The sequence below is a fragment of the Dromiciops gliroides genome, chromosome 5 (genome assembly GCF_019393635.1).
Source record: "Dromiciops gliroides isolate mDroGli1 chromosome 5, mDroGli1.pri, whole genome shotgun sequence".
NCBI classification, from domain to species: domain Eukaryota; kingdom Metazoa; phylum Chordata; class Mammalia; order Microbiotheria; family Microbiotheriidae; genus Dromiciops; species Dromiciops gliroides.
Window position 1 is genome coordinate 60,720,757 of NC_057865.1, and position 26,653 is coordinate 60,747,409.

At 38.4% G+C, this 26,653-nt stretch overlaps 1 protein-coding gene across 3 annotated transcripts in view; it reads right to left on the bottom strand.

Annotated features, from left to right (window-relative positions):
* The window catches only part of PIP4K2A (phosphatidylinositol-5-phosphate 4-kinase type 2 alpha), a 198,952-nt gene that overhangs the window by 39,652 nt on the left and 132,647 nt on the right, over window positions 1-26,653 (bottom strand). For all 3 annotated transcript variants that reach the window (XM_043966474.1, XM_043966475.1, XM_043966476.1), the window contains one exon: window positions 18,161-18,313. In XM_043966474.1, the coding sequence (XP_043822409.1) occupies window positions 18,161-18,313 (153 nt within the window). The remainder of the gene's footprint in view (window positions 1-18,160; window positions 18,314-26,653) is intronic.

A 26,653-nucleotide genomic window follows, 5' to 3' on the forward strand; every position in this document is an offset into this window, starting at 1 on the left:
AATCTCCAAAAATTGCATGAAAAACAAGACTGTTATTTTTTCAGAGAACAATAAAAAACCACTCAAACTTCATTGATTATGTATCACAGCTTAAAACAAAATAATATTAAAAAAGGAGCTGAGCTACATCATACATAAGTCACCAACTAAGTCGCTACATGTCAAGCAGCTTCATATAGCTGCATAAATATGTTCTGTTCAAATGTGACTGGAAAATCTTAGATGTCATCATGTTACCCAAGGAAATGTTTTGTCTGTGCTTTCAGCCCCAGGTGGGGACTTTTACAACATATACATACAGAGACAGACACACACAGAGACAGACAGACAGACACACACACCTTTAATGCAAATTTCAAAATTTACTCCATGGCCACTCACTCTTCCAAGCACCACTGTCAGCTAATGCCTAGAGCCTCCAGGTGCTTTAAATATGATAACCCTGGCCTGGGAGAAAAAATAGAAACCTATGTGATTTATATGGAAAAGAAGGCTAAGATTTTTATTCATGGTGGTCATAACAAATGCATAATATTTATGGAAGAAAAAAAAGATGACATATATCTGCTATTAAAAAAACAGAAAAATTTACTGCAGTGATATAATTGTTGAATGATGTCTTTTCCTGTTGGAAAAATTGCTGTTAATGGTGTGGTAAAGTTAAGGTCAATTTATGGAGTGTTGAAAAGATTAAGTTTATTTTAAATACTCTGGAAGTTGTATTTTAAGGACATTTTCCTACTTTAAAATGATGCTAGAGTATCAGACAAATCTGGGTAAATTTAATATAAACAAATCTACTAAAATGATCAATTTATGTAATTTTTATCTTTAAATTATTACACCCCAGCACATAAAAATTATACTGTAAGGTGTAAACAATTAAACCACTGAAAGCACTACTTTGGAATGAGGCAAGGGTTGGGCAAGTGGTGATGATGATGATGGGGATGGGAATTAGGAGAAACACTGTATCTCTAAAAGGGATTTAAAATTCATCCAAATTGGGCAATTACCTCTGAATTTAATTTTGCTCCTAAACTCAAAAGTCCAAAAGTGTATTTGTGCTCATAAAATAGATAAATGGTGACCAACTTTTTCACTGTACTATTAAACAAGTCATTGCTTAGGGAGTATGTAGTTTTTAGAATATACACCAAGAAGCCAACTGAATATAAAGGCACAGAAGGCCCCATATTGTTTAGAAATATTCATCAACAACATATTTTCAACACACATTTATTAAGCATCTGGTGTGCAAAGCCCTGCACCAGGTACTGAGGATACAAAGAAAGGAGATTGTCCTTGACATTAAGGAGATTACAGAAATCTGTAAACAAACCATTAAAATACAAAGCAAAACACAGGTGCCAAAAAAAGAGGTTCATAGCTAGGTCCAAGAAGATAAAGAATTTTTCACTAGGGAGATCAGGGAGGGTATTTGCAGAGTTGGTTTTTAAGCTGGTAAGGATTTCAATGGGGGCCTGGTACAGGAGGGAATTCTGGGTATAATGGATAGGATCAGCCAAGACATTAAGACAGAAAAACATGAGCTGTGTTTATGAACAATGAGAAATCAAGTTTGACCAGAGCATGGGGTATATGAAGGAGAGGAGTTATTAGGGATGGCTATCCCAACACAATTACTTGAAGTTCTAGTTTAGGGAGGTAAGCAGGTCCTCCCTTTTGTCCTTCCAAAATATCATCCATCCCCAGAGACCTAAAAACCTTCAAGATGCTGTCCCTTTTCAAGTTGTCTTTTCATGTTTTCAAATAAATGCTAGCTATTATTATTTCACTGCCAAGTCCCTAGAGTCATTCACTCTTCCTGTTTCCATTTCTTTCGCATAATTCACCTCTCAATTACTTACAGTTTAGCTTTCTATTCTACAACTCTAATGAAACTGCTCTCTCTGACATTTTTAAACCGATCTATCCAATGTCATTTTCTGAGGCTTCATACTTCTTTGCAGCTCCTGTTGACTACCCTCTTCCTCCTGAACATTCACTCCTCCCTTGGCTTTTGTGACCTTGTTCTCTGTTGTCTCTCTGGCCTGTCTAGACAGTCCTCAGTTTCTGTGGCTGATTCATCATTCACCCCCTGGCCCCAAGCTGTAGGTCTTCTTATATTCATCATACTTTCTCTCCCAAAGTGATTTCATCAAACTTCCACATATTCTTTTTTTTTTTTTTTTTGGTGAGGCAATTGGGATTAAGTGACTTGCCCAGGGTCACACAGCTGGTAAGTGTTAACTGTCTGAGGCCGGATTTGAACTCAGGTCCTCCTGACTCCAGGGCCGGTGCTCTATCCACTGTGCCACCTAGCTGCCCCCGACATATTCAATTATTACCGCTACATATAACTATATGTGAATGTCTTCTATCTCTCCATCTGTCTGTCTGTTTCTCCAGCTTTAATCCTTTTCTGGAACTCCTATCTCATATTACCACTTGCCTGCTGTATGTTCACCTGCTGACAAGTGTCACCTCGTACACAAAGCCTTTCCTGATTCCTCTGGCTGTTAGTTTCCCCCCTCTCGAATAACTTAAAAAAAAATCTACACATGTTATCTGCTTAAAATAATATAAGTTCTCTGAGGGAAGGAACTATTTCATTTTTGCCATTGTATTTCCATTGCATGATACATAGTAGGCATTTATGATCTCAACTTCAACATGTCCAAAATGGATCATGATCCCCATCCCCTAAACTTGTCCCTTCTTGGGGAGGGATTGTTTCATTTTTGGTTTTGTATTTCTACTTCTGAACAAGTTAATATTTGTTCAAATAAATCAAATTTGGCTTTGGGGTCTAGAAATGAACAGTCTTCCAGGCAGGATCTAAGGCAACATTATCATTTGCTATCTCCCCACCCACATAGTGTTTGCTTGGTAAAGCTCAGTCCTACATACACATCCTCATGTTGTGTTTGTGTGATAAATCTCAGTGCTACATACTCACACAACCATACCCCCACACACTTCTCCATTTAGTTTGTTTTGTAAATCTCAGTCAGTCACACACACATGCACATACACGTAGTGTTTGCTTGGGAAATCTCCATGCTACCTTGGCTGACTTGGGGTTAATGTTAGGCACTATTCCTCTTAGAATTTCTGTAGCTGCATTTTAGAGTACCAGGTCCCATCTGCATAGCTGCACCATCAACCCCCTTCCCATACGCCACCCCCACCCTGAATCCTCACTAAACTTCGCTCTCCTTGCTTTTTGTCAGTTCCCTAAGCTCCCCAAACCCTTCTAAATCCTGATCCTATATACTCATACAGGTATGCCTCACTTCATGCAATCAATGAGTTCTTGAAAATGTTTATGTCAATAGGTTAACAATGTCCTTGTGTAAGATCAAGAACAACTTCCTAGTTTATTTATGGCAAAACTTTGAATTTTCCTATGTTTGATTTTCTTAAGGCAAGTCCCACTAATACCAAACACAGGATCCCATCCAATTGTAGTTAAATATATTCAATCCTTTTTGGTTTACACGGCTTGTAAGATCAAATCACGTCTACCTTCTTCCAGATTCTTAAACAAACAGAGAAGTAATGGAGCCAAATTAAGAATCAGCTTATGAATAAATGGTTTCCAGATGTAACAGGATGAGGTTTAGAAAACGAGTCATAAAAATCACACAGTAGGGGTCAGCTGGGTGGTGCAGTGGATAAAGCATTGGCCTTGGATTCAGGAGGACCTGAGTTCAAATTCGACCTCAGTCACTTGATAGTTAACTAGCTGTGTGACCTTGGGCAAGTCACTTAACCCTCATTGCTACCCCCCCCCCCAAAAAAAAATCACAGTCACAGCATTTAAACCTGTAAGAAACTTTAGAGATCATGAAGTTCAGAGGTTCTTAAACTTGCTCTATCACTGGCCCTTTTGGAAGCTGTCTGGTCAAGCTTATGGACCCCTTTCTTGAATGTTTTTTTAAGTGTACAAAATAAAACAGGATTTAAAAGTAAACCAAATATAATGAAATACAGCTATCATACTGTATTTTTCAAATTCACAGGTTAAGAACCCTGATCTATTAACCTGCCCATTTTACAGATGAGAAAACTGATGATGTCATGCTATACTAGCTATAATCACTTTTTTCAGTACAGTCCATTATTTTAAAATACCCTAAACAACTACATTTTAAAAAATGACTGACAGTCAATCAATAAACATTTATTAAGTGAGTTCTATGTGCCAGGTACTGTGTTAAGTGCTAGGTATACAAGAAAGGCAAAAGATAGTCCCTGCCCTCAAAGAACTCAGTGTAACGATTGGAATGACGCCACCTTCTGGAGACTTACTGTAGGAAAGCTCCAACATGATGAGAGGGCCTCTGAGGGCAGGACCATGTGGCTTTCTTTGGTGTCGTTGGCTTGTGGGAGGAGGAAGGGGGAGGCTGGCGCTGGCTCACTCTCTTTCCTGAGGATTCTGGTGGAGAAGGAAGCTAGGAATGCTCTCTCCCTTTAATAGATAGATGAATCTAGGCCTTTCTCTCTCTATTTACCAAATTCTTATTCTCCTTAATAAATGCTTAACAGCCTAACTCTTGCTAAAGCTTATAATTTATTGGCAACCACCCATTAGATATTTTAGACAGTATGGCTAGAATTTTAGCCCTTACACTCAGCATCTCATGCAGGATAGAGCATGCAAACAAGCAATACACACAAGTAGGAGACTGTCAACAGACAGAAGGCACTGGGGATTGAGAAAGACTTCTTGTAGAAGGTGGCATTTTAGCAGGGACTTAAGTCCAGAGGGGAAGATGAAGAGGAATTTTATGCCTGAGGGATGGCCAGTGAAAATGCCCATGGCATAATGGAAGAGGTGCTGCTGGGCATTCAGTCAGAAAGATCTGTGCTCAAATCTAGCCTCTGACATGTACTAGCTGTGTGACTCTGGGCAAATCACTTAACCTCTACATGCCTAAAGCAGCTCCCTATGGCTTATCTACCAAGTCACAGAAGGTGGAGGGAGGAAGCTCCCGCTGCAGGCTGACAAATCACAGATGCTCCCAGTGGTCATGTATAGCTGATGTAGCTTCTGAACATATAATCTAAAGAACCTTTTTCTTCCACTTGCTTATAATTAATTTCGAATGGCAGCTCAGAAAAGGACAATATTCATTTTCTTGTGTCACCTCTTGGATTTTGGTCTGCAGGAAGGGGGAAAATATTACTTCCACTTTGGGCTAGAGTCCGGACTTGACTGTAGAGCAATTCTTTATAGTCGGCAGCGAGGACAGAGCCATTGCGAACATTTCCCAACTGCCTCTTTCCAAATGAGTTCCACGATGGCTAGCACTGGAAGCAAAGCAGTGCTCTATTAACATCTCAGCTTAAAGACTTAGCAGGTGCAGTGACAGAATGCAGTCTAGCAGACTCCTTCCTGGAGCCCAGACAAGGCTGTTGGATCATGTTCATTGCTGCATGGTGGTCCCACAGGAGCCCGGGAAGCCAATGGACCAAATGCACAGCAAAGTACATCGTCTAGACAAGAACAGGGCCCAGAACTCTGGGTCACAAATCAGCCGTGATAAATTGGTCTCTTTGGAGAGCAAACATGCCATATGGACAATACACCACAGGTTTGTTTTTTTTAAATGAGGGAGAACCATTCAAAACCAACCATGTTGTTGATAACATAGGACATTTTCATTCATAGTTCAGTGTTTGCTTATCATTGACTTCTAGTTTTCACAGGTTGTCTGAATGAATGACTCATGGCCAAGTTCTGTCATTTGGTATGTGCGGTCCTGCTTTTTACGTGGCCACTAATCAACAAGAATGAACACTTTTCATCATTAGAGCCTCTGAGAAAGCACATTTGGAAAAACCCAACTCATATTTTGAATGGAATTTATCCTTACTTAACTCTCACTACACTGATTATACTTTTTGTCAAATAAATTGCAAATAATTCCTTAGTCAGCTTCCATAATTCACATTTCTCACTAATATATTATCCATAAATGGACTAGGCTATCACATAGTAGTATGTGGGAAAGTGTTTGTATTTGGAACCAGAAGCCTTGGATTCAAATCCCGATTCTGTCAATTGGTGTTTTGTCTTCCAGTGTCTTAGTTTCCTCATCTATAAAACAAGAAAGATGATTGGCATGATTTCTATGACTTCCTCTGCCTCAACAATGCCAAGATCCTTTCTCATGACTTGTTTGCCTCTTTTTAAAGCTCATTTGTGATTTCAAAATCATCAAGAAAAGCAATTTTATTTCTTCAAGGGCCCAGATGGAACTTTTACCCATTAGGGACACCAAAGCAGCAACAAATTGGTTGGGTGGAGAGTCACCAACACAGTTCAATCATTTAATCAATATACCTTTATTAAGTGCCTACTATGTTCCAGGCACTATGCCAAGTGTAGTTGTTTAAAATGGAAAAAGTGGGGCAGCTAGGGGGTGCAGTGGATAGAGCACCAGCCCTGGAGTCAGGAGGACCTGAGTTCAAATCCAGCCTCAGACACTTAACACTTACTAGCTGTGTGACCCTAGGCAAGTCACTTAATCCCAATTGCCTCACAAAAAAAAAATGGAAAAAGTGTTATGTTTTAAGACTTCAGTTTCCTTTTGCTCTTCAGTCCACAGTTGCTCAAGAATGATCAACATTACAAATCCATAACTTGCTATTTGTCTCAAGACAAAATGAAACATGGGACTTTCAAAGCTCCAAAGCCAAATGCAGCTTTTGGTTGAGGTCAACTTTAAGTGATACAGCAAAATATAGAAATATCAATAGTTCCCTGTGATATTACGAATCTGGTTTCTGGCTAACAGGCAATTACTGTTCCCATGTTTAGTTCATTTAGGCTATTGGAAAATCATTTAATTTTTTAAAAGATTAAATCACCCTCAATGTTTAGAATGACTCACTGGTTCTGTGTCTGCACATCACCACCACTAACAGTTAAAAAGAGAAAACTTGTAATTGCCCTGATTGACCACCTCTTCTCTCTTACCCTCCTTCCCTGCTAAATCCACACTGGATTTACTGATGCTCCATCAGTGAGGTATTTTGGCATAATGGAGTCACAGAATACATACGGGTCACTAATACAAGCCCTAAAAGCACTCAACATTTAATTTATCTCAGATATTTCTGAAGCTAATTAAGAGTTATTAGCATACCTAAAAACATGTACTCAAAAAACAAAACAACAAAAAACAACATGTACTCAGCCTGATATTTTAAGATCATTTATTCCTTTTCTTCAGCTTAATGAAATCAAGCTTGATATGTATCTATATCTACACACATGTATTTATTTCTTTGTTCACTCATTCATTCATTCATTCACCTATCCATTTATTTATTTATTTTGTTTTGCCCCCTTTTTTTGTTTACTTACTGACTTATTATACCTGTGATTATCAACAAATGCCAGGGCTGGGATAATCATGGGATAGTCATCCACCTAGAGCCTGGAGGGATATTAAAGTCATCTAGTCCAAGGCTGTTGTTTTACAGATGAAGACACTGAGGCTCAAGTAAGTTAAGGGATTTGCCCAAGGTCTCAGAGACTGCAAAGTGACAGAGGGGGCATCAGAACTCCTGGGTCACCTGACTTCAAATTCAGATATTTTTTTACTGCACCAAGATGGCCTAAAATGCTTATGATTCCCTAAATGAAACTAACAGATTAAGCCAATTCTACTGGTCAAAAGACAAGGCCAAATAAACATCATCTTCATTAAAAAAAAAAAAAGGAGTTGACTTGGTTTAAAATAATGTTTTTAATAAACACAAATGGAATTTGTTTTTCTACAATTAAAATGTAAAATGGAATTCTAGTATGTTATGCTGTACACAGATTCCTTCCCCTAGTAGAATCTTAAAGACATTCTCGGGAAATACTTTTAATTAAATTGTATCTATCTTTACCTGAATAATATTGCATTAACAAGGAGCTGCAATGTCTTGTATGAGTGGAAAACATTCATGTGGCTTCACATTTTATCTTTTTTTGGGGGGATGTGTCCACATCTGTAATATCATCAATTGGGAATTCCCAGTGTGGAAACTCCACAGTCAGATGCACTCCAACATAGGGATCATTTTGGTCCTCTTTGAGAATGGACAACAACCAACATAAGCCTTTAAGTTACCAATCTTAGAGCCTGATGTATACAGTTTGATTTTAAGTTGGTAGATAATAGGCTTTAAAAATATGTCGTCAGACTGTCCACTTCCTCTCTTTAAAAAGGGAAAATTATTTAGTACAGTGAACTTAGACAAAGATCTGACAGATCAAAGAGATAGGATCATGTACAAATATTGCAAAAGTAAAAACATAAGATACTTGTGATATAGACTTGGAAAAAGTGATGCCTCACCTTTGATCCTCCTTTAAAGAGAGCATTCATAGCCAGACAGTGGTGCCAAATAGAAATGAGAATCACTAATCTGTACATAAGGATCCCTACTGCATGTAAAAATAAGTTTTAATTAATATTTTAAAATTTGAGCTCCAAATCCTTTGCTCTCCCTTATCCTGATGGTAAACAATTTGATATAGGTTGTATATGTGCAGTGACATAGTTTTAGAATGTGGTATTATCTATGTTTTATTTTTTTAGTTAATTATTTCCTAATTTTATTTTAGTCTGGTTCAGGTCTCACTTTGGAGGGGGGCGGAGGTGGTGGGCTTCATGTGGCATGTTTGATACCTCTGGTGTAGCAGACAAAATACTAGACTGAGTCAGAATGAGCTGAATTCAAATTCTGCCTGTCAGGATCCTACCTACTAGCTGCATGACCATGGGCAAATAATTTAACCTATGAGTCTTTGTTTTTTCATATTTAAAATAGGGACAATAATACTTGCAATATCTAACTTCCAGGATTGCTGCAAAAAAAAAGATATGTAAAATACTTTAGAAACTTAAATATGTCAAACATAAGTTATTGTTATTATATATAATATTTTATACATAAGCTTATATATTATTACATGTTGCTATAATATTTTGTAATAATAAACAATAGCAAGAATAATAGCATGATGATGTATCAGGATGGCTGGTAAAGAAAATTATAGGGTTATGTTAAGCTATGGAAGAATTCCATAGAATGTGTATATTCAAGTATGTAAGAGACAAGATCCTTTAGAGTTTAAAAAAAATGGGAAATGGTTAAGAAATTAACGCAAAGAACTGTTCCCAGTTAACAACGTTCTTTCTACTAGATCACGTTTCAATTTCTTTTGCCTTTTAGTAGGGTTATCATGGGCAGCTAGGTGGTACAGTAGATAAAGTGCCAGCTCTGTAGAAAGACCTGAGTTCAAATCTGGCATCAGACACTTACCAGCTGTGTGACTCTGGGCAAGTCACCTAAACCCTGTTTGCCTCAGTTTCCTCTTCTACAAAATGAGGTGGTGAAGGAAGTGGCAAAGCACTTTGATATCTTTGCTAAGAAAAACCCCATGGGGTCATGGAGAGTCAGACATGATTGAAAGGATGGTGATGACCTCAAGAGAAATAGGGAAGTTTGGAGAAGGGACAACAGGTTGAGAGTGGAAGAGAATGAATCTTATTTTGGAATCTTATTTTATTTTATATTGAATGTAGGATGCCAGCAGAACATTCAGGTGGAGATGTTCAATAGGCATTTGGTGATGGTGGAATACTAGAAACTGGGAAAAATTAGGACCATTAGCTATAGAGTTGAGAAACCCATTTCCTTGTCATTATAGTTTTGACAATGATTTGTCTGAGCTGAATTTTGTGCTCACTCCTTTTGACATCTAGTGAATTTGGTCAAGTTGTATTTTGTTTCTCATTTTCTTTCTTTCTTTTTTTTGCCAGGCAATAAGGGTTAAGTGACTTGCCTAGGGTCACACAGCTAGTAAGTGTCAAGTGTCTGAGGCCGGCTTTGAACTCAGGTCCTCCTGAATCCAGGGCCTGTGCTTTATCCACTGTGTCACCTAGCTGCCCATCTCATTTTCAATATAACTGGAAAATGTTCTTTTGCTATTTCCTGGAATATAGCAGTCAGGGTCTTTTCTTCTTCATTATATTTTGGAAGCCCAATAATTCTCAAGCAGTTTTTCTTTGTTCATTTCTTCAGATCTGTCACTTGTTTGCACCACTTCCAAATCTTTTTTCCAGGTAAGTGGTTTTCTGGGTTTGTTTTTGTACTTTTGATTTTCCTTCTATGAAGGACCAACTTTGTTGGAATCCCTCCAGCTCTCAGAACTGGGGTTATTTAGAGAATCCTAGAATTTAAGAGTTGGAAAGGTCCTTAAAGATTACCTCATCCCAAATTTTTCATTTTACATAAAACAGTTAAAAAAACGAAAAAGAATAATTAATGAAATTTATGTAGGGTTTTGAAGTTTACAAAGTACTTTATATACTTTATCTCATTGGATTCTCAACAACTCAGTAGGTTCTACTGGTATGTTATCCCCATTTGACAGATCAGGAATAAAACTAAGAGAGGCTAAATGCCTTGCTGATGATCACAGAGCAAGTAAGTATTGGAGTAAGCATACAAACTCCAGGTTCCTCTGCACTCCAAGTCTATTACTCTTTATACTCCATAAAGCTGTGATCAGTTTAAATTCACAAAACATGTAGCATTTGCTGAGTCAGAACCGGGACACAGGTCTTCTGACTCCTATTCCAGTGTTATTTCCATTATTCCATGTTGTCTCACTTATCATACACCACCTTTACCTCCTGTCTGGCTCAGTCTCTGCCTCATGCTAGGCTCTGGAATGTAGCTGTCTCCCAGGCAGGGGAGTTAGATGATACAAGGAACAAGTCAGTTTTGTGGGTGGTTTTGCTCTGAGGTTATAGCACAGTTCTAATCATTGGGGAATTACCTTGTTTCTTGTGACCCAACACTAGCCCTGTATTGCAGTTCCAGTCACCGAGTCCCTGTCCTGTTTCCTGTGTCCAGGTCCTTACCTTGATTCCTTGCCCAGTCCCTGTAACTAGATCCTTACTACCCGCTGTCTCCAACTGGTTCCCTCTTACTGAGCTATCCACCTGTCCCCTATTACCTGACCTCCCTCATGCCAAATGCCTGCCTGACTTCCTCATATTGTTTGTTGAGAGGCCTGTACTGATTGCCTGCCTCAAGATGGGCCTGTTAAATCTCTGGATTCACAACACATCTGGTGTAGGTGTAGACACCTTTTTGGTGCTGTATAGGTAGACTGTAACAGGCATTCAGCACTGCTGGTTGTGCTAACTCTTACTACTATACAGGGTGTCACAAAACTCTTAGTGCAGCTCTAAGCTTTAATAGCTATTCGACAGTGCATATGTTATTAAAAATTTAAAGCTGCACTAAAGCTTTTAGGACACCTCATATATCAAAGACCTTTCTGACATAAGCAGTTGATCCATTCTTCATTCTAAAAAATGTGACCGGAGGTTTTGGCAACAGAATAAAGTTCAGTATAAACTCATCTTTCATTTTACAAATCTCAGTTTGTTACCTTACTACGCTTTGTGGGAGGACCTCTATGGTAAAAACAGATAAGACCTGTGACTTCATTAGTGTAAAGTGTTGTTGTTGAGAATCTTCCCCTCCCACGGTAGGTCAACAACTTCCCTGAAACTTATGGTCTTAGAAGCACGGACAGGTTGAATAACTTAGCCCGAGCCATACAACGTGTATATCAGAGATTTGAACCCAAGCACTTCAGATTCTCCATGCACTGTCCCTGCATACTTTGACAAAATAAATTACAAAGGAAGATGCCAATCATTGGGCTTCAAAGGTAGCCAAAATAGTCCTTTAACTAAAAATTCTAGAGTAGCAGTTCTTTAAAAAAATGTTTTTAAGAACAGGAGTTCTTAGCCTAGGGGCCTGTGAACTTGGTCTTTAAAAATATCTTTATAATGGTATTTAATAACTGTATTTAAATATAATTGATTTTCTTTGCAATTTTATGTATTTTCTTTTATGCATTTAAAAACATTCCTCTGAGAAAGGGTTCAAAGTCTCCACCATACTGCCAAAGGGGTGGATAACTTAAAAAGTTATAGAATCGGGGACAGCTAGGTGGAGCAGTGGATAAAGCATTGGCACTGGATTCAGGAGGACCTGAATTCAAATCTGACCTCAGACACTTGACATTTACTAGCTCTGTGACCCTGGGCAAGTCACTTAACCCTCACTACCCCACAAAAAAAAAAGAAAGAAAGAAAGAGAAAAAGAAAAGTTATAGAATCCCTGTTCTTTAGAGGGAAGGAGAGCATAGGGTGTTCCACAAACCTTGGTGCAGCTTTAAACCTGAGTAGCTTCAATATACATATATACATGCTTACACATATATGTATACACTGATACATATATACCCATTGAGGCAGAGACATACAGGTTCTGTAATCTCACCAATGCAGGATGTCCCTTCTAGTGATGATAATCACAACCCACCCACATCTTATTCTGACTCCTTTTCCTCTGATAAATTCTTCATAGGGAGTCACCCAACACGTTGAAGGCTTTCCTTTTGGCACTGTGTGAATTCCAAAGAAGCACACGGGCTGCCTGCTGACATTCTCTCCATTTTGATGCCCGGCCAGCCCAATTCTTTATATATGAAGAAAATAATTAAGGTTATAGATCTAAGACTTCTGGTCTCTCTCCTTTCTTACTCCTGAACCATACTGTCTAATAGATTTTTCTTCTCTATCAGAACCTTTGCATTGACATTCGTAAGTCTTATATCATATGGTCATTTAATTTGAAAGGGTGTTGCTGAATTCTTCTTAAAATTTCTCTACCTCCTTAGCCTCTGAAACAACTGCTGGCATGGTAGCTGCAATTTTCTTCATGGTGGTCTTTTTGCAAGGACTTACAACTGAGAGACACATCTTCAAAACTTTGGTCATTAGGTGATGACTTCTTTGGTCATGGCAACCCATGATAGTGATGGAGGCTGGATCTGTGATTTAGTGGCAGAGGGAATTCTCAGATGAGGAAACTCCCTCCACTAATGTAGGGTGACATCTCTACAACTCATGCTATTAGAGAGATGCCTTGGGCACTGAGTGGTTAAGCTACTTGCTCATGGACAACACAGCTAGTATGTTTCAGAGGTAGTACTTGAACCCAGGTCTTGCTGACTCTAAGATCCACTCTCAGGCCAATATGCTCCACTGCCTCTCAGGAAACTCATGAAACAAACGAACAAAAATACAAAATGTTCTGCAGTCCCATGTGTCCATTGGTGCTTTATACTGATGGTGATGGAATGGTTGAAAAAGGATTAGCAGTTGCTAAGAATTCAAGTTTTTAGTCCCACCTATTTATGTATATTTAACTCTATATTTTACTACCTATTGATATGTATTTAAGTCCTTCTATATATTTAATTCTAGATAATCTATGTCTGAGGTCTTTTTATACAATTACCAGTGAACCGTCACACTATTAGAAGACCTGAACTATAATAGTAAGTATAATAGACCCAGAAGACAAAAGGAGAGCACAGTTAAATGGAAGAATGACTTACAGGCTCTCCTTAGGGAGCAAAACAGAGAGTTGGCAGAAATGGTTTCATCTGGCACCCAAAGAAAACAAGATGTAACATTTCATGGGACACAATCATTTTGTCTTATACTGTTCCTGCTGACAGAGACTGGGCATAGGGACTGGACCTGTGATTTTATTGGCATAGGAAATTCCCTGGTAAGGAAACTTCCTGTACTAATACAAGGCAGGACCTTTTTTTTTTTTTTTTAACAACTTAATAGTCCTAAGGTCACTTAGATTAGAGGGCCCATAACACTCCCTAGTGCAGCCCAACACAGATTAAAAAGTAATTGGGAAATATTTTACAAAATAAATAAACACAATAAAACATAGATAATACTGCATTTGAAAACTAAGTCAATATACAGCCCAATGGCAAGATATAGATCAGGACGACTGGAGATGGCCCTCTATTCTTTGCCTTTCTTACCTAGCTGTAATCACTGAATGGGTATTGCCTCAGTCAAACTGAGACTTGGGAAAGACCTTAGCTTAAAAAGTTACTTTCCTGATGTCACGTCCTTCTTGAGAATGAAGGACCAACAGCATTTTTTTTTTCAACAACTGATTATTCATGCTAAGCAAGGACTCAAACAAGGAGATATGTGCTTCCCAGAAGCATTCACTACTATCACTGAGAATGTCTCCTATTAAGGGCCCTGCTTCCCCCATAACTTACAGGATTAAAGACAGAGCTATAAGGGACTTCAGAAGCCATCTAGTCCAATACCCATTTTACAGATGACAATGCTGACACATAGAATTTAAGTAACTTGACTAAGTCACACAGATAAGTATAAGAGGCAGAACTCTACCACGCTGGGTCTAACTCTTGTGTAGGGACTAAAATGGCAAAGGACGGCCTATCGATGGAAAGGCATTCCAAAGCTCCTGTTTGGGGAGGATACTGATTACGCCAAGCCCCAGGATGGTCACGTCTGAAAGCAAGGGACTGTCAAGTGAGACCCTTAATGAAATCTGTGGTCGTTTAAACGAGGTCACCCTAACAATCCAAAGGGTAAAATGGGTGTTAAGATGTCTATTGACATAAAAACAGGTTCCATACATATAACTAGGATATCCCTTGCAGACGTAGAATAAGTTGGGCCCAGAACTGAATAGCAAGAAGACAGCTATTGGGGGCAGCTAGGTGACACAGCAGATAGAGCACTGGCACTGGAGTCAGGAGGACCTGAGTTCAAATCCAACCTCAGACACTTGACACTTACTAGCTGTGTGACCTTGGGCAAGTCACTTAACCCTCACTGCCCAACCAAAAAAAAAAAAAAAAAAAGAAGACAGCTATTAAGAGATTTCAGGGGGGCAGCTAGGTAGCACAGTGGATAGAGCACCGGTCCTGGATTCAGGAGTACCTGAGTTCAAATCCAGCCTCAGACACTTACTAGCTGTGTGACCATGGGCAAGTCACTTAACCCCCATTGCCCCGCAAAAAAAAAAAAAAAAAAAGAGAGACTTCAGAAGCCATCCTATGGGTCTGTTATACTTCTCCTGTATTCCTACTTCTTGCCCCTGTTCAACCCAAATGCTGTCTACTCCCATTGAAGTCTTCCTTTATTACCTCCTCCTAAGTCTATTGGGCCTTCCTTGACTCCTGTCCAACCTCCTGGGTCCTCAGATATTTCCTCTGTAAAATGAGAGGGTGATGGCCTCAAAGTTGCCTTGTACCTTAGAGAGGCCTTTCCCACTTTGCCTCAAGATGGATTTAGCTCCCATTTAGCCTGGTGTGAACCAGGAAGACTCATAGAAACTCAGGAAGCAGTATTTGCTTGAAGGGCTAATAAATAGGAAAAAAATTGGATTGCATTTGGGAAATTACACAATGTTTTTAATGATCTTGGGCTGTGATCTATCACAGAAACTTATCTTTTCAAACCAAATCATGGCTGTGGATTCTGAAATCTCATGATCAATGAGAAATCAAAGTTGTGCGAGAGTCAAAAGGGGAATGAAGAGATGACTGGTGAGTACAGGCTGACTAATCAGTTCCCCAGGATGACTTACCCACAAGGAGTGGTGTATAGGATAGCACTGAGGAAACGTGATTGGAAAAGGATGAAGATTAGTCATAGGTAAGAGTCTAGGATAGCAGAAAGACAATCAGAATGCTGTACCGATAATGACGAAATGTAAGAGCTCAAGAAAAAAGCTTCCCACTCTTTGGGTGTTCTGTGAAGGATCTCTGAAACAGACAATGGGCTCACAGGATGAGAAGGCACAGATGGCTGGCAATCTCTACAAGTGGCCTGAGTTTCCACATTCATGGATTCGCTGCGGTATCTGGGAGAGGCAGTATAGCATCATAGATGAACTGGCCTCAGTCAGGAAGGCCTGAGTTCATGTCTCATCCCTCACAAATACTATTGACCTAGACAGATTACATAATGTCTCCGTATCCTGGGAGATTCTCTAAGACTTTAAGTTACAGAATAGTGATGGATTTGCACTGGGAAAAGGAGTTTCCTTACAAGTTCTTTAAACAAGGTTCGCATCCTTTCTCTCCTAATTTGTTTATTTACAAATATTGCATCTATCCAGAAGAATGTGAACTCCTTGAGGGCAGGAACTCTTTTGTTTTTGTCTTTGTATCACAGGAGTGCTTGCCAAAGAGTATATACCCTTAGGGGGCAGCTGGGTGGCACAGTGGATAAAGCACCAGCCCTGGATTCAGGAGGACCTGAGTTCAAATCCAGTCTCAGACACTTGACACTTACTAGCTGTGTGACCCTGGGCAAGTCACTTAACCCTCATTGCATACCAAAAAAAAAAAAAAAAGAGTATACCCTTAATAAATGTCTATTGTATTGTATCTTATTAAAGGCATATCTTCAAAGAGTGGTATTTAAATAAATTTTTTTTTCAAAAGAAATTTCAGGTAATTAAATATGCTTTCTAGATTCACAGGATAGCCAAAACAGTCCTTTCCAGACAAATAAGTTGGGACAAGAAAAGATTTTTACGTTATTGAAGAGCCTTGTCAATTTGAAATCTCTGAAAGGAAGGGCATGTTTAAGATTTGCACGTCATAAAGCTTAAGATATTTTAAAAACTATTTACACACTATGACTTGTCCTCAGAAACATGCTTTCAAGTTCTTATTGACACTTCCTTTAGTGCCTCTTAATGAAGCTTGTGTTTACATGACACCAAAATATCCAGGGGATTCATTCAATTAAATGGGGAAAAAACCACCAATCAATTCAAGGGGAAAAGTCACCAAAAAGGCTGTAGGCAAAACTGAATGACTGACCCAAATTTTCCCTCTTCAACAACTGTTTTGACATTGTATAGACAAAGCCTAAGTCACTAAATAGAATTTACAGGACTTTTAAAGAGAAAGCCTTTTAGAATATATACTTAGTTATTTCCTTCTAATCTAGAGATGGCATGAACCAGATAAAGGTACACTACTAAGAAAATCACAAAGAGAAAAGGTTTTTAATTCAAATTGTTAACAAGACATTGATATTTGAGCCTTAAGCCATGTTTTATTTGAAGGGTCTTATGACATTCCATCTTCTGGCCCACATTCAATGCTTTTGTGCAATCTACCAATTTTTGTTTGTGTTCAGAGAAGCAGCGATGAGTGCTTGAGTTTGATACATGTAGCTTCATTCATAGGTTCTTTCAGAGATGAGTCACTGGGATATGGGAATGGAATGCTAGAAATTCAAAGGGACAGGAAGCAGAATGTGATACCCATGTTTATTCTCCCCACTCCAAAAACCTCTCCAGTGGGAAACAAGTTACACTTTGTGTGGATTAGGGATAGGAGAAAATTGGGAAGAGAAAGGAGGAGAAAAGAGTTGGGGAATAAGTAGAAGAATATAATTGCCAGCACAACTTTTGGCAACAGCAATTAACCTTTAGGAGCCTTTTCTGAGCCTGAAGCTGGAATGATGTAAGCTTAGGATGATCATTTCACCCTGAGCACAAGAACTGAGCAATGTAAGGTACATTGGGAGAACATTCCTATGAATATGAAAGGGACAGAGCATTGGCAGAAGCCCCCCAATGATTCAGAAGCCCTTTGGTTGGCGAGTAGTGATGATTGTAAAGCCAGTGAAGTTTTATGGACATTTGAAAAGTATAACAGATACTCTGTTGAAAGCTGTTACATAAATATAAATCACTATTTTTATGGTATAAGTAATTCCACATATTAGATGCCACTAAAAGGAGCAAGTTAATATCATTCTTAAGAAATCCATTTACTTTTTGATGAAAGGAGATTTAGATGTCACATCTGTCCTTACACAATCCTTTTCTGGCTAGGTAAATCTTCAGCTTTAATAATAGTTAGTCATTTATAAGCACCCTAAGATTTCCACCTAAAGACAGGGAAAGTAGAGGCAGGTAGGTGGCATAGGGGATAAAGCACTGGCCCTGGATTCAGGAGGACCTGAGTTCAAATCCAGCCTCAGACCCTTGACACTTACTAGCTGTGTGACCCTGGGCAAGTCACTTAACCCTCATTGCCCGGCAAAATAAACAAACAAATAAATGAATGAATGAATAAATAAATAAATAAATAGAATAAATGGATCAATGGATGAATGAGTGAAAGAATAAATAACTAAATAAAAAACTAAGGACAGGGAAAGAAAGGGGAAATTACCTGGTGGTACTTCTTGAGAATGTTATGCATTTCAGCCACATCTTCACTGGTAATTGTTTTGATGATGTATCTTTTGTCATAAGAAGTATGGAATCGTGCTCCACTGCGTGCTTGGGAGTCATTGGGGAGTGGTGCGCTTCTTGTCAAGGAGTTCTGTTCACCATAGAAAAAAATGAAAAACTGGGTCAGATTCACTGGTTCTACTGAAATATCTATTTGTATTCAAAACAATTGTGATTGACACGTTAGCCTCTCAATATCTCCTTTCTACATTCCGATCACTGAGTAATGGCTTAATGTGTATGCCTGATAGCATGAATCTATGGTCTAGACAGCAGATGGAGACCTCCAGAGCAGATTCCTTGCATTTTTTTTTTAAAACACCGGCTCTGTTACAACTTGGCAAAAGCCACTTGCCTGCTCCGATTCTACTTCACCATTGTAAAATGGTGGCTATGCTCCTGAGTGGGAAATTTTTTTTCAGAGGGAGGATGACTACATACAATTGTAATATATTATGAAAATGGAATATCCTAACAATTGTCAAATAATAATGGTATTATTTTTTTAACCTCCCTACAAAATACAACGATCACAAGGTCACAGATAAAGAAGTGGAAGGGACCCTCGAGGTCATCAAGCCCAGCCTCTCCCATGGTTCCTTAGGAGCTCACAATTTCAGGCACTACTGAAGAGGCCAAATCCATTCCCCAACTGATAAATGGTCAAAGGATATCAACAGGCAGTGTTTGGACAAAGAAATCAAAGCTATCTATAGTCATATGGAAAAATGCTCTAAATCACTATTGATCAGAGAAATGCATATTAAAACAACTCTGAGGTACCACTTCACACCTATCAGATAGGCTAACATGACAGAAAAGGAAAAGGACAAATGTTGGAAGGGATATGGGAAAATTGGGACACTAATGCACTGCTGGTGGAGCTGCAAATTGATCCAACCATTCTGGAGAGCAATTTGAACTATGCCCAAAGGGCTATACATCTGTGTATGGCCTTTGATCCAGTAATACCACTGCTAGGTTTATATCCCAAAGATATCCCCTGAAAAGGGAAAAGGACCTGTTTGTACAAAAATATTTATAGCAGCTCTTTTTGTGGTGGCCGAGAATTGGAAATTGAAGGGATGTCCATCCATTGGGGAATCGGTAAACATTTTGTGGTATATGATTGCAATGGAATATTATTGTGTTATATGAAATAACAAGCAGAAAGATTTCAGAAAAACCTGGAAAGACTTCCATGAACTGATGCATAGAAAAGTGAACAGAACCAGGAGAATGTTGTACAGAGTAACAGCAACATTGATGGATGAAGAACTGTGGATGATTGAGTTATTTTAAGAAATACAATGATCCAAGACAATCTCAAAGGACTAATGATGAAGGAGATTATTCCCCTTCAGAGAAAGAACTGATATTGATTGAATACAGACTGAAGCGTGCTATTTCTCACTTTATTTCTTCCATTTTTTTCTTTAATTTGAGTCTTTTTGTACAAAATGACTAATATGGAAATGTTTTACATAATGGCAAACGTATAACCTATATCTGACTGCTTACCATCTCAGGGAGGGGGAAGAGGAGGGAAGGAGGAAGGGAGGGAGGAATAGAATTTAGAACTATAAACTTTAAGTAAAAATATTAAAAGTTGGGGGAAAAGTAGATTTATTATTAGAATGTAGGAGGTCAAAATTTTAGCTCTGATTATAAATTATTTTTAAAGTGCTTTTTCATTTTCTGTGAAAAATTCTGTCAAAAGGAAAATTCATTACCAACACACAGTCTAACTCAGTGATAGATGACTGATATTCTCAGTACCTAGAACAGCATCTGGCACGTAGCAGGTGTTTAATAAATGCTTGCAGAATGATCAGTAGCTTGGGTAGGCACTATGTTTTAGGGGGTCACAGATTTAGAGATCAAATGTGATCCCCTCAATTTACAGAGGAGGAACCTGAGGTTCTAAGAGGCTAAGGGCCTTAAATATTCATATATTTGGGCTGGAAGAGGCCATAAAGTCATCATTTTACAGATGAGGATACTGAGTTGGAGGGGTTAAATTACTTGTCCAGGGTCAATAGCTAGTAAATGTCAGGATCTGAACCCAGATCTTCCTAACCCCAAGTCCAGCCAGCATATTTACAATACAACTCTCCACAAGGTCCCAAGGGACTATTAAGCATTTATTTATCCCCTACCAGATGACAGGCACTGTGCTAGGTGCTGAGGAGAGGAGGGAAAATGGAGTAGTTCCGAGCTTCAAGCTTAAGTACCGGAGCCAGGATTTGAATGACATAGGGAATGAGAAAAAAACAATGTAGTGAAATGAGAGCATCACTTAGGGGTCAGAAGTCCTGGGTTTGAATTTTGATTCTTTGATTTCTCAGCTCAGTGATCCTGAGCAAATCGAAAGTGGGCACCATCAGGGAGCTGTGAGGAAAGTACTTTGTAGGCTTGGGAGTGCTATAAAAGCTGTTATAGATATGAATTATTAGGATTAACAAGAGAAAAGAGCAAGAAGGAGATGGGAAGAAGAGTGGCATGGTAGATCCAAGGGGGAGGATGGAACATAGGAGGCCCAAGAAAACTCGAGAATGGGGCACCTGTCACAGGTCAGAAAGGATTTCAAGGACATAACCAGAGGCAAGAACAGATAGCATCTAGAAGAAACTGTAGGAGACATGAACCTGAACTGTTTGTCATCTCTCTGGTAGTGAGGCAAATAACTGCTTTCAAAAATACAAGTTAAGTTGATCGAGTATCATGGAAGTTGGGGTGATAATATATTCTTCAAATGTACATAGTTTTTATTCTGAAATTCCCTCACACTGCAGCAGCATTTAACTGTGCACTGGCCTGCCCATATGTTCAAAATAGTAGTTTGAACTACAGTGTTCAAAATAGTGGACTGTCAATACCACAAAAAAGGGAAAAATGATGAAGGAAATAAGGACAGAGCCAAGTGGCTGCACCGAGAAGCATCCTGGAATATACTAGAACAGAGAAATGCCAAGGTTTCCTTAAGCCCTGTTTTGTAGCAAAACCCAACTCACAATCCTTCTTAACTCTATGAAGACAGAATTCAAAGGATCACAGGCCTAGAGCTGAAAGAGTCTTTAGAGGTCATAAAGTCCAACCTCATTTTACAGATGAAGACTCTAAGGCCGCAAAAGATTAAATGATTCACCCACTTATTCAGGTAGATTACACAGGTAGGAAGTGTCTGACATGGGTTTGAATTCAGGTCCTCTGAATCAAGAACCAATGTTTCTTTCACTTTACCATTTTCCCTCCAGCACATGACTTCCTAACTCACCTCCAAGAAGCCTGAGATTGACATAAAACCATTCCATGCCATCTCATTCTAGGCATCAAGTCTGGTTCAATTTTCTCTTAGCATTTGCAGTTAAGTGTGTGTATTAAGCTACCTTAAGTTGGTATTCTAGAGCAGAGATATCAAACACTACTCTGGTGAGCCTGAACCATATTAAAATGTAACTGCGGGGCAGCTAGGTGGCGCAGTGGATAGAGCACCAGTCCTGGATTCAGGAGGACCTGAGTTCAAACCCAGCCTCAGACACTTAACAACTACTAGCTGTGTGACCCTAGGCAAGTCACTTAACCCTAATTGCCTCACCAAAAAAAAAAAAAAAGGGAAAAATGTAACTGGAGAATATTTGACAAAATAAATAAAAATACAGTGGAATACAAATAATGCTAATATGTGGTTTTATAAGCAGTATGTGGCCTGCACTTTAAGTGGCCCATTTTCAATAAGTCTGACACTACTGCTGTAGAGTATTTGCACTCATTCTGTCCTTTTTGCTCCACAAGCCCCTCAGGAGCAGGCACTCTTTCAACTTTTTCTCTATTGCTCTACCATTCCTCATAGTACATTGAAGGGTACAATGGGTCAAATGGGCACTTGAATTAAATGCTGGCTTGCAAAGCCTTAAGGAACCATGTACAACCTGGGTAAATGAACAAGGATCTCTTTAGCAAAGCAGCCCTTCCCATCAGGAAGTAAGAATTCTTTCATAATAAACCTTTTAAATAAAAGATTGCTTTTCCCCTTTCTGTTTATTATATGTTAGTCTCTATCTTCACAATTATTCTCTATCATCAACAGGATACAAGTTTGTCATGTGTAATAAAATGGCAGTGGCACAGCTCTGAGAGTCTTGGCACTTACTAATGAACTACTACATACTCATATTTTCTTTCAGACAAATATTGTAGTGGTAATGGCAATATAATTCAACTGTGAGATAGACTCTTGATTTTGATACAGCCAGACACACCTGTTAAATTCTGAGAAATAATATCTGTTATTTTTCTTTGTCAAATTTATCAAAACTTGAGAAAGAGGGGAAAAAATCAATGCAATTACCACTGATTTTATAATTATTTTCAAGGCAGATGAAATTCATTAACTTGACCAGGTGGCCTATAGCTCAATATGAAAAAAGGTGATATTAATAGGGGATTAATTTTCAATTATATTAGTTATCTCAGTAAATCTACCTTATACTGCTTGCCATACACACAAAATGAAGATAAAGTCTACATTTTAATTCATTTACTGGGATTTAAAAGCTAGCAAAATTATTGGCCTTTGTTAAAGGAACAAATACTTTGTTTTATTTCTGCAAATATGAATCTGCTGAAGAAATCTAAGAATTGTAAAATGAAAACTAAAAGCGTGAACAACTAAATTATAAAAAACATGAACTGGAATGAAAAACTTGGAAACATGACTATCTAAAATAGTAACTTCTTGGAAAAAATAGAATAACTGAGTTTCATCAACTTCACTGATATTGAAGCCTGCCTTTTTTTTTTAACACAAAGGTACTGTTATTATTTCTCAGCTATAATACAGCATATAATAAATAATTCATTATGCAATACATAATTTATGCCACATATACTGAAAATTATAAAATAATGTTTCTCAATATTATGGATCTGTGACAGAAACAAAACAAAAACTGTAGACAGTAAAACATTTACTGCTATGGCACTGATCAAACTAAGCTATCCCCATTTGGAAATTTTTTGGTCCCAACTGGAAAACCATTCCTTTTCTAATTAGTTATGGGGCAGTGAAGGCAAGCAAAGCTGTGCTCTGAAGATCCTGAAATATTTGCTTCTGCTCTAGTCACTTCTTCAGAGAAGGAATAATGGCTGGCATCATCCAAAATGAACATATTCCCTATCACTGGATAGCTGAGTATCTGTCTACCATGTTAGAAAAACAAATGTATACTGAAGTTGATAGGCCCACTGCTGACTGACAGTTCAGTTGGGCAGTGCTATTGATAGAAAAGAAAAGGTATAGCCTAATAATAGTACAATGTTCTCATTTAGAGTTAAACATAAGCAATGGACTGGACAAAAGCAGATTCTTGGGTAGTTCATGGTAAACCAGTTATAAACTATCCCTAAATTCTTGGTGTTACATATCCCAACCATCTCTTTAAATACTACAAATATGAAGTTGGTATCCTAAAACAATGCTTCAAGAATCAGTACTACCATGAAGGATCTTGTTAGAGTACTCTATATCAAATAAAAAGAGTTTCAATTTATCTTTGCCAAAGAGTTCTTTTTTGTTTTTGTTTGTTTGTTTTTGCGGGGCAATGAGGGCTAAGTGACTTGCCCAGGGTCACACAGCTAGTGTCAAGTGTCTGAGGTAGGATTTGAACTCAGGTCCTCCTGAATCCAGGGCTGGTGCTTTATCCACTGCACCACCTAGCTGCCCCCTGCCAAAGAGTTCTAAAGGAATAACCTGAACTACTCTTTGCAAGACAGTGGTTTTAAAAAAATTTAATTTCATCTCAAAATGAAGAAATTATTTGTACAACACAGTTCATCAAAAAGTATCTGTATAGCAATGTATTCATGAAATAAGATGAAAAAAATGGTTAGCAATGGAAAATGACAATCAGATTATGTTTCAGAGGAGATTCAGAAAAATCTATGTTACATAACAAAATTGTTAATTGCCTATAATTCCTAGTTATCTATGAGCTTCTGTTATACAGATACACTGGTCATAGTTTCTTGAAAGATCATAAGAAATAGCTTCCAGTGGCAATGGTGACAGGTGGTTTATTATTCTTTTTATTGAATAAAACTGAGCAAAATTCTACTTGCAAAAAGTTGTTGTCAAAGGCACTTCTGCAGACATGAATTCAAAGTGAAGTTCCTTTAGGACTGCTGAGTATGGAGTTAGAAAATAGAGTATGTATTCTCTGTAATAAAACAAAAACTTTTCCTTTCTGTATTATTACTTGACAGTACAATTGGAGGAGCCTTATATACACAGTCCATTTTGCTTTCTCTGGGTATAGGTTTCATCAATAGCATGTCCAGCAATCCAATCACTTTTGACTAATTTACCTATGATCTACAGGTAAACTCAATGGGACAGAGACAAGCAGTTAGAATTAGATTACCAGCATCAGAGACATTCCTAATACTGATTATCAAAGACTAGGTAACTAATAATTGCATTTAATATTAATATTCTTTGTTTTGGGTTTTGGGGGTGATTTTGGGGGGATGGGGTGGGGCAATGAGGGTTAAGTGACTTGCCCAGGGTCACACAGCTAGTAAACGTCAAGTGTCTAAGGCTAGACTCGAACTCAGGTCGTCCTGAATCCAGGGCCGTTTCTTTATCCACTGCACCACCTAGCTGCCCCCTAATGTTAATATTCTTTTAAAAAATACGTACCACTGGGATTATTTCTGAAGTTTGTCATTACTTGCGTATTCTATGGTATACCCTAACCACCTTATAGAAACAGGTAACTTGTCTACTGCTATTGATATCTTAGAGGATTTTTATTTTTAAAAATTGACAAAGTCAATTCTTTTCCTAAATCAAAGAGAAAAAATACTATCATGTCAACAGACCCAATATGGAGGTAATTGCATTATAAATGGCTTGGCACATGGTTAAGTCCTTAACAAATATTTGTTGACTGATTGTTGACTGCATTTGCAAATTTCAACTTGATATGTATAAGTAACTGCTCTTTTGACCACAAATATTCTACTTATTCTTCTTTAGGCTTGCTCAGCATTATAGAAAAAAAAAGATGCACTTGGAAAGAACTGATGAAATTACAAATATTTGTACATGTCTTAAAAAAAAGACAGGGGAGTCAGAAAACAGATTTGAAGAACTATGGGTTTTTTGAGGTATGCTGACTATGCCATGGTAATAAGGGCTTAGAAATTGGTCATGAGTAGTCATGAGTATAAGAGAAAGGGGGGGGAATGGAGGGTGAAATTTGCGGGGGGGGGGGGGGTGGTGGAGAAAAATCATGGTAACAGAAGATTATACATACTGATTGGGAACTCACAGTGCATTTGAAACTCCCTGCATTTGAAAGCTGCTTTCTTGTCAGTAAGAGTAAAGCATGTGACTCCTCAAATTTGGAGCACAAAGCACATTTTCCCAAAGGTGATTTGCAGATCTGTCAGTCTTAGACAAAATGTTTCCTCATTCAGATTAATTTCTAGATTCAAAAAGCTGTCCTCCTTCCAAGGTTGTTTTCAGGCTGGTAGCTGTGACTGTGAATATTGTCTTCATGGGTGCTGAACAATCCTTGCTGACCAAGGAGAATGGTATTTAAAATGCCCTTAGCGATTCAGTTCCTTTCTCAAAGATGCAACCTCAGATATGCATAAAACACTAGCCTCGGCATTAAGCCGCCAGAAGAATCAACCAAGAAGTGAGAAGTACCATTTTCTTTTTTCACAATCTTATGAGAGTGGCACTGAATGGGAAACGAGGAATAGCAATCTCATTCTGTTTGCCACAGGAGGAAAGAAGCCAGATGCAATCCATTAACAATTTAGTGCACAGTCACATGGGCTTTTTTTTTTAAATGAGTGACCCAAAGCTTTAGTAGACTATCTGTGGGCATATCTTTCAATCACAGCAGTCTTTGGGGGCTGGCCATCATTCTGAAATCATTCCATAACTATTTTAGAGGTGTGGAGAGCTTGAAGCCCTTGTTGTTAGGGACAATAAAAGAGAGAATGCCTTTTCCAGGCTTAGCAAGTGCTACAGAGATAAAAAGCCTTCCTTAAGCAGGAATCCATGTTTCCTCTGAGGTCAGTTACTTCTTTTTGTTGTTGGTGTAGTTCAATCATTTCAATAGTGTCATGATCCCATTTGGGATTTTCTTGGCAAAGAAACTGGAATGGTTTGCCATTCCCTTCTCTAGCTCATTTTATTTTATTTTTGCTGGGCAATTGGGGTTAAATGACTTGCCCAGAGTCACACAGCTAGTAAGTGTCAAGTGCCTGAGGCCAGATTTGAACTCAGGTCCTCCTGAATCCAGGGACGGTGCTCTATCCACTGTGCCACCTAGCTGCCCAGTCTAGTTCATTTTAAAGATGAAGATACTGAGGCTAACAGGGTTAAGTGACTTGTCCAGGGTTACATAGCCAG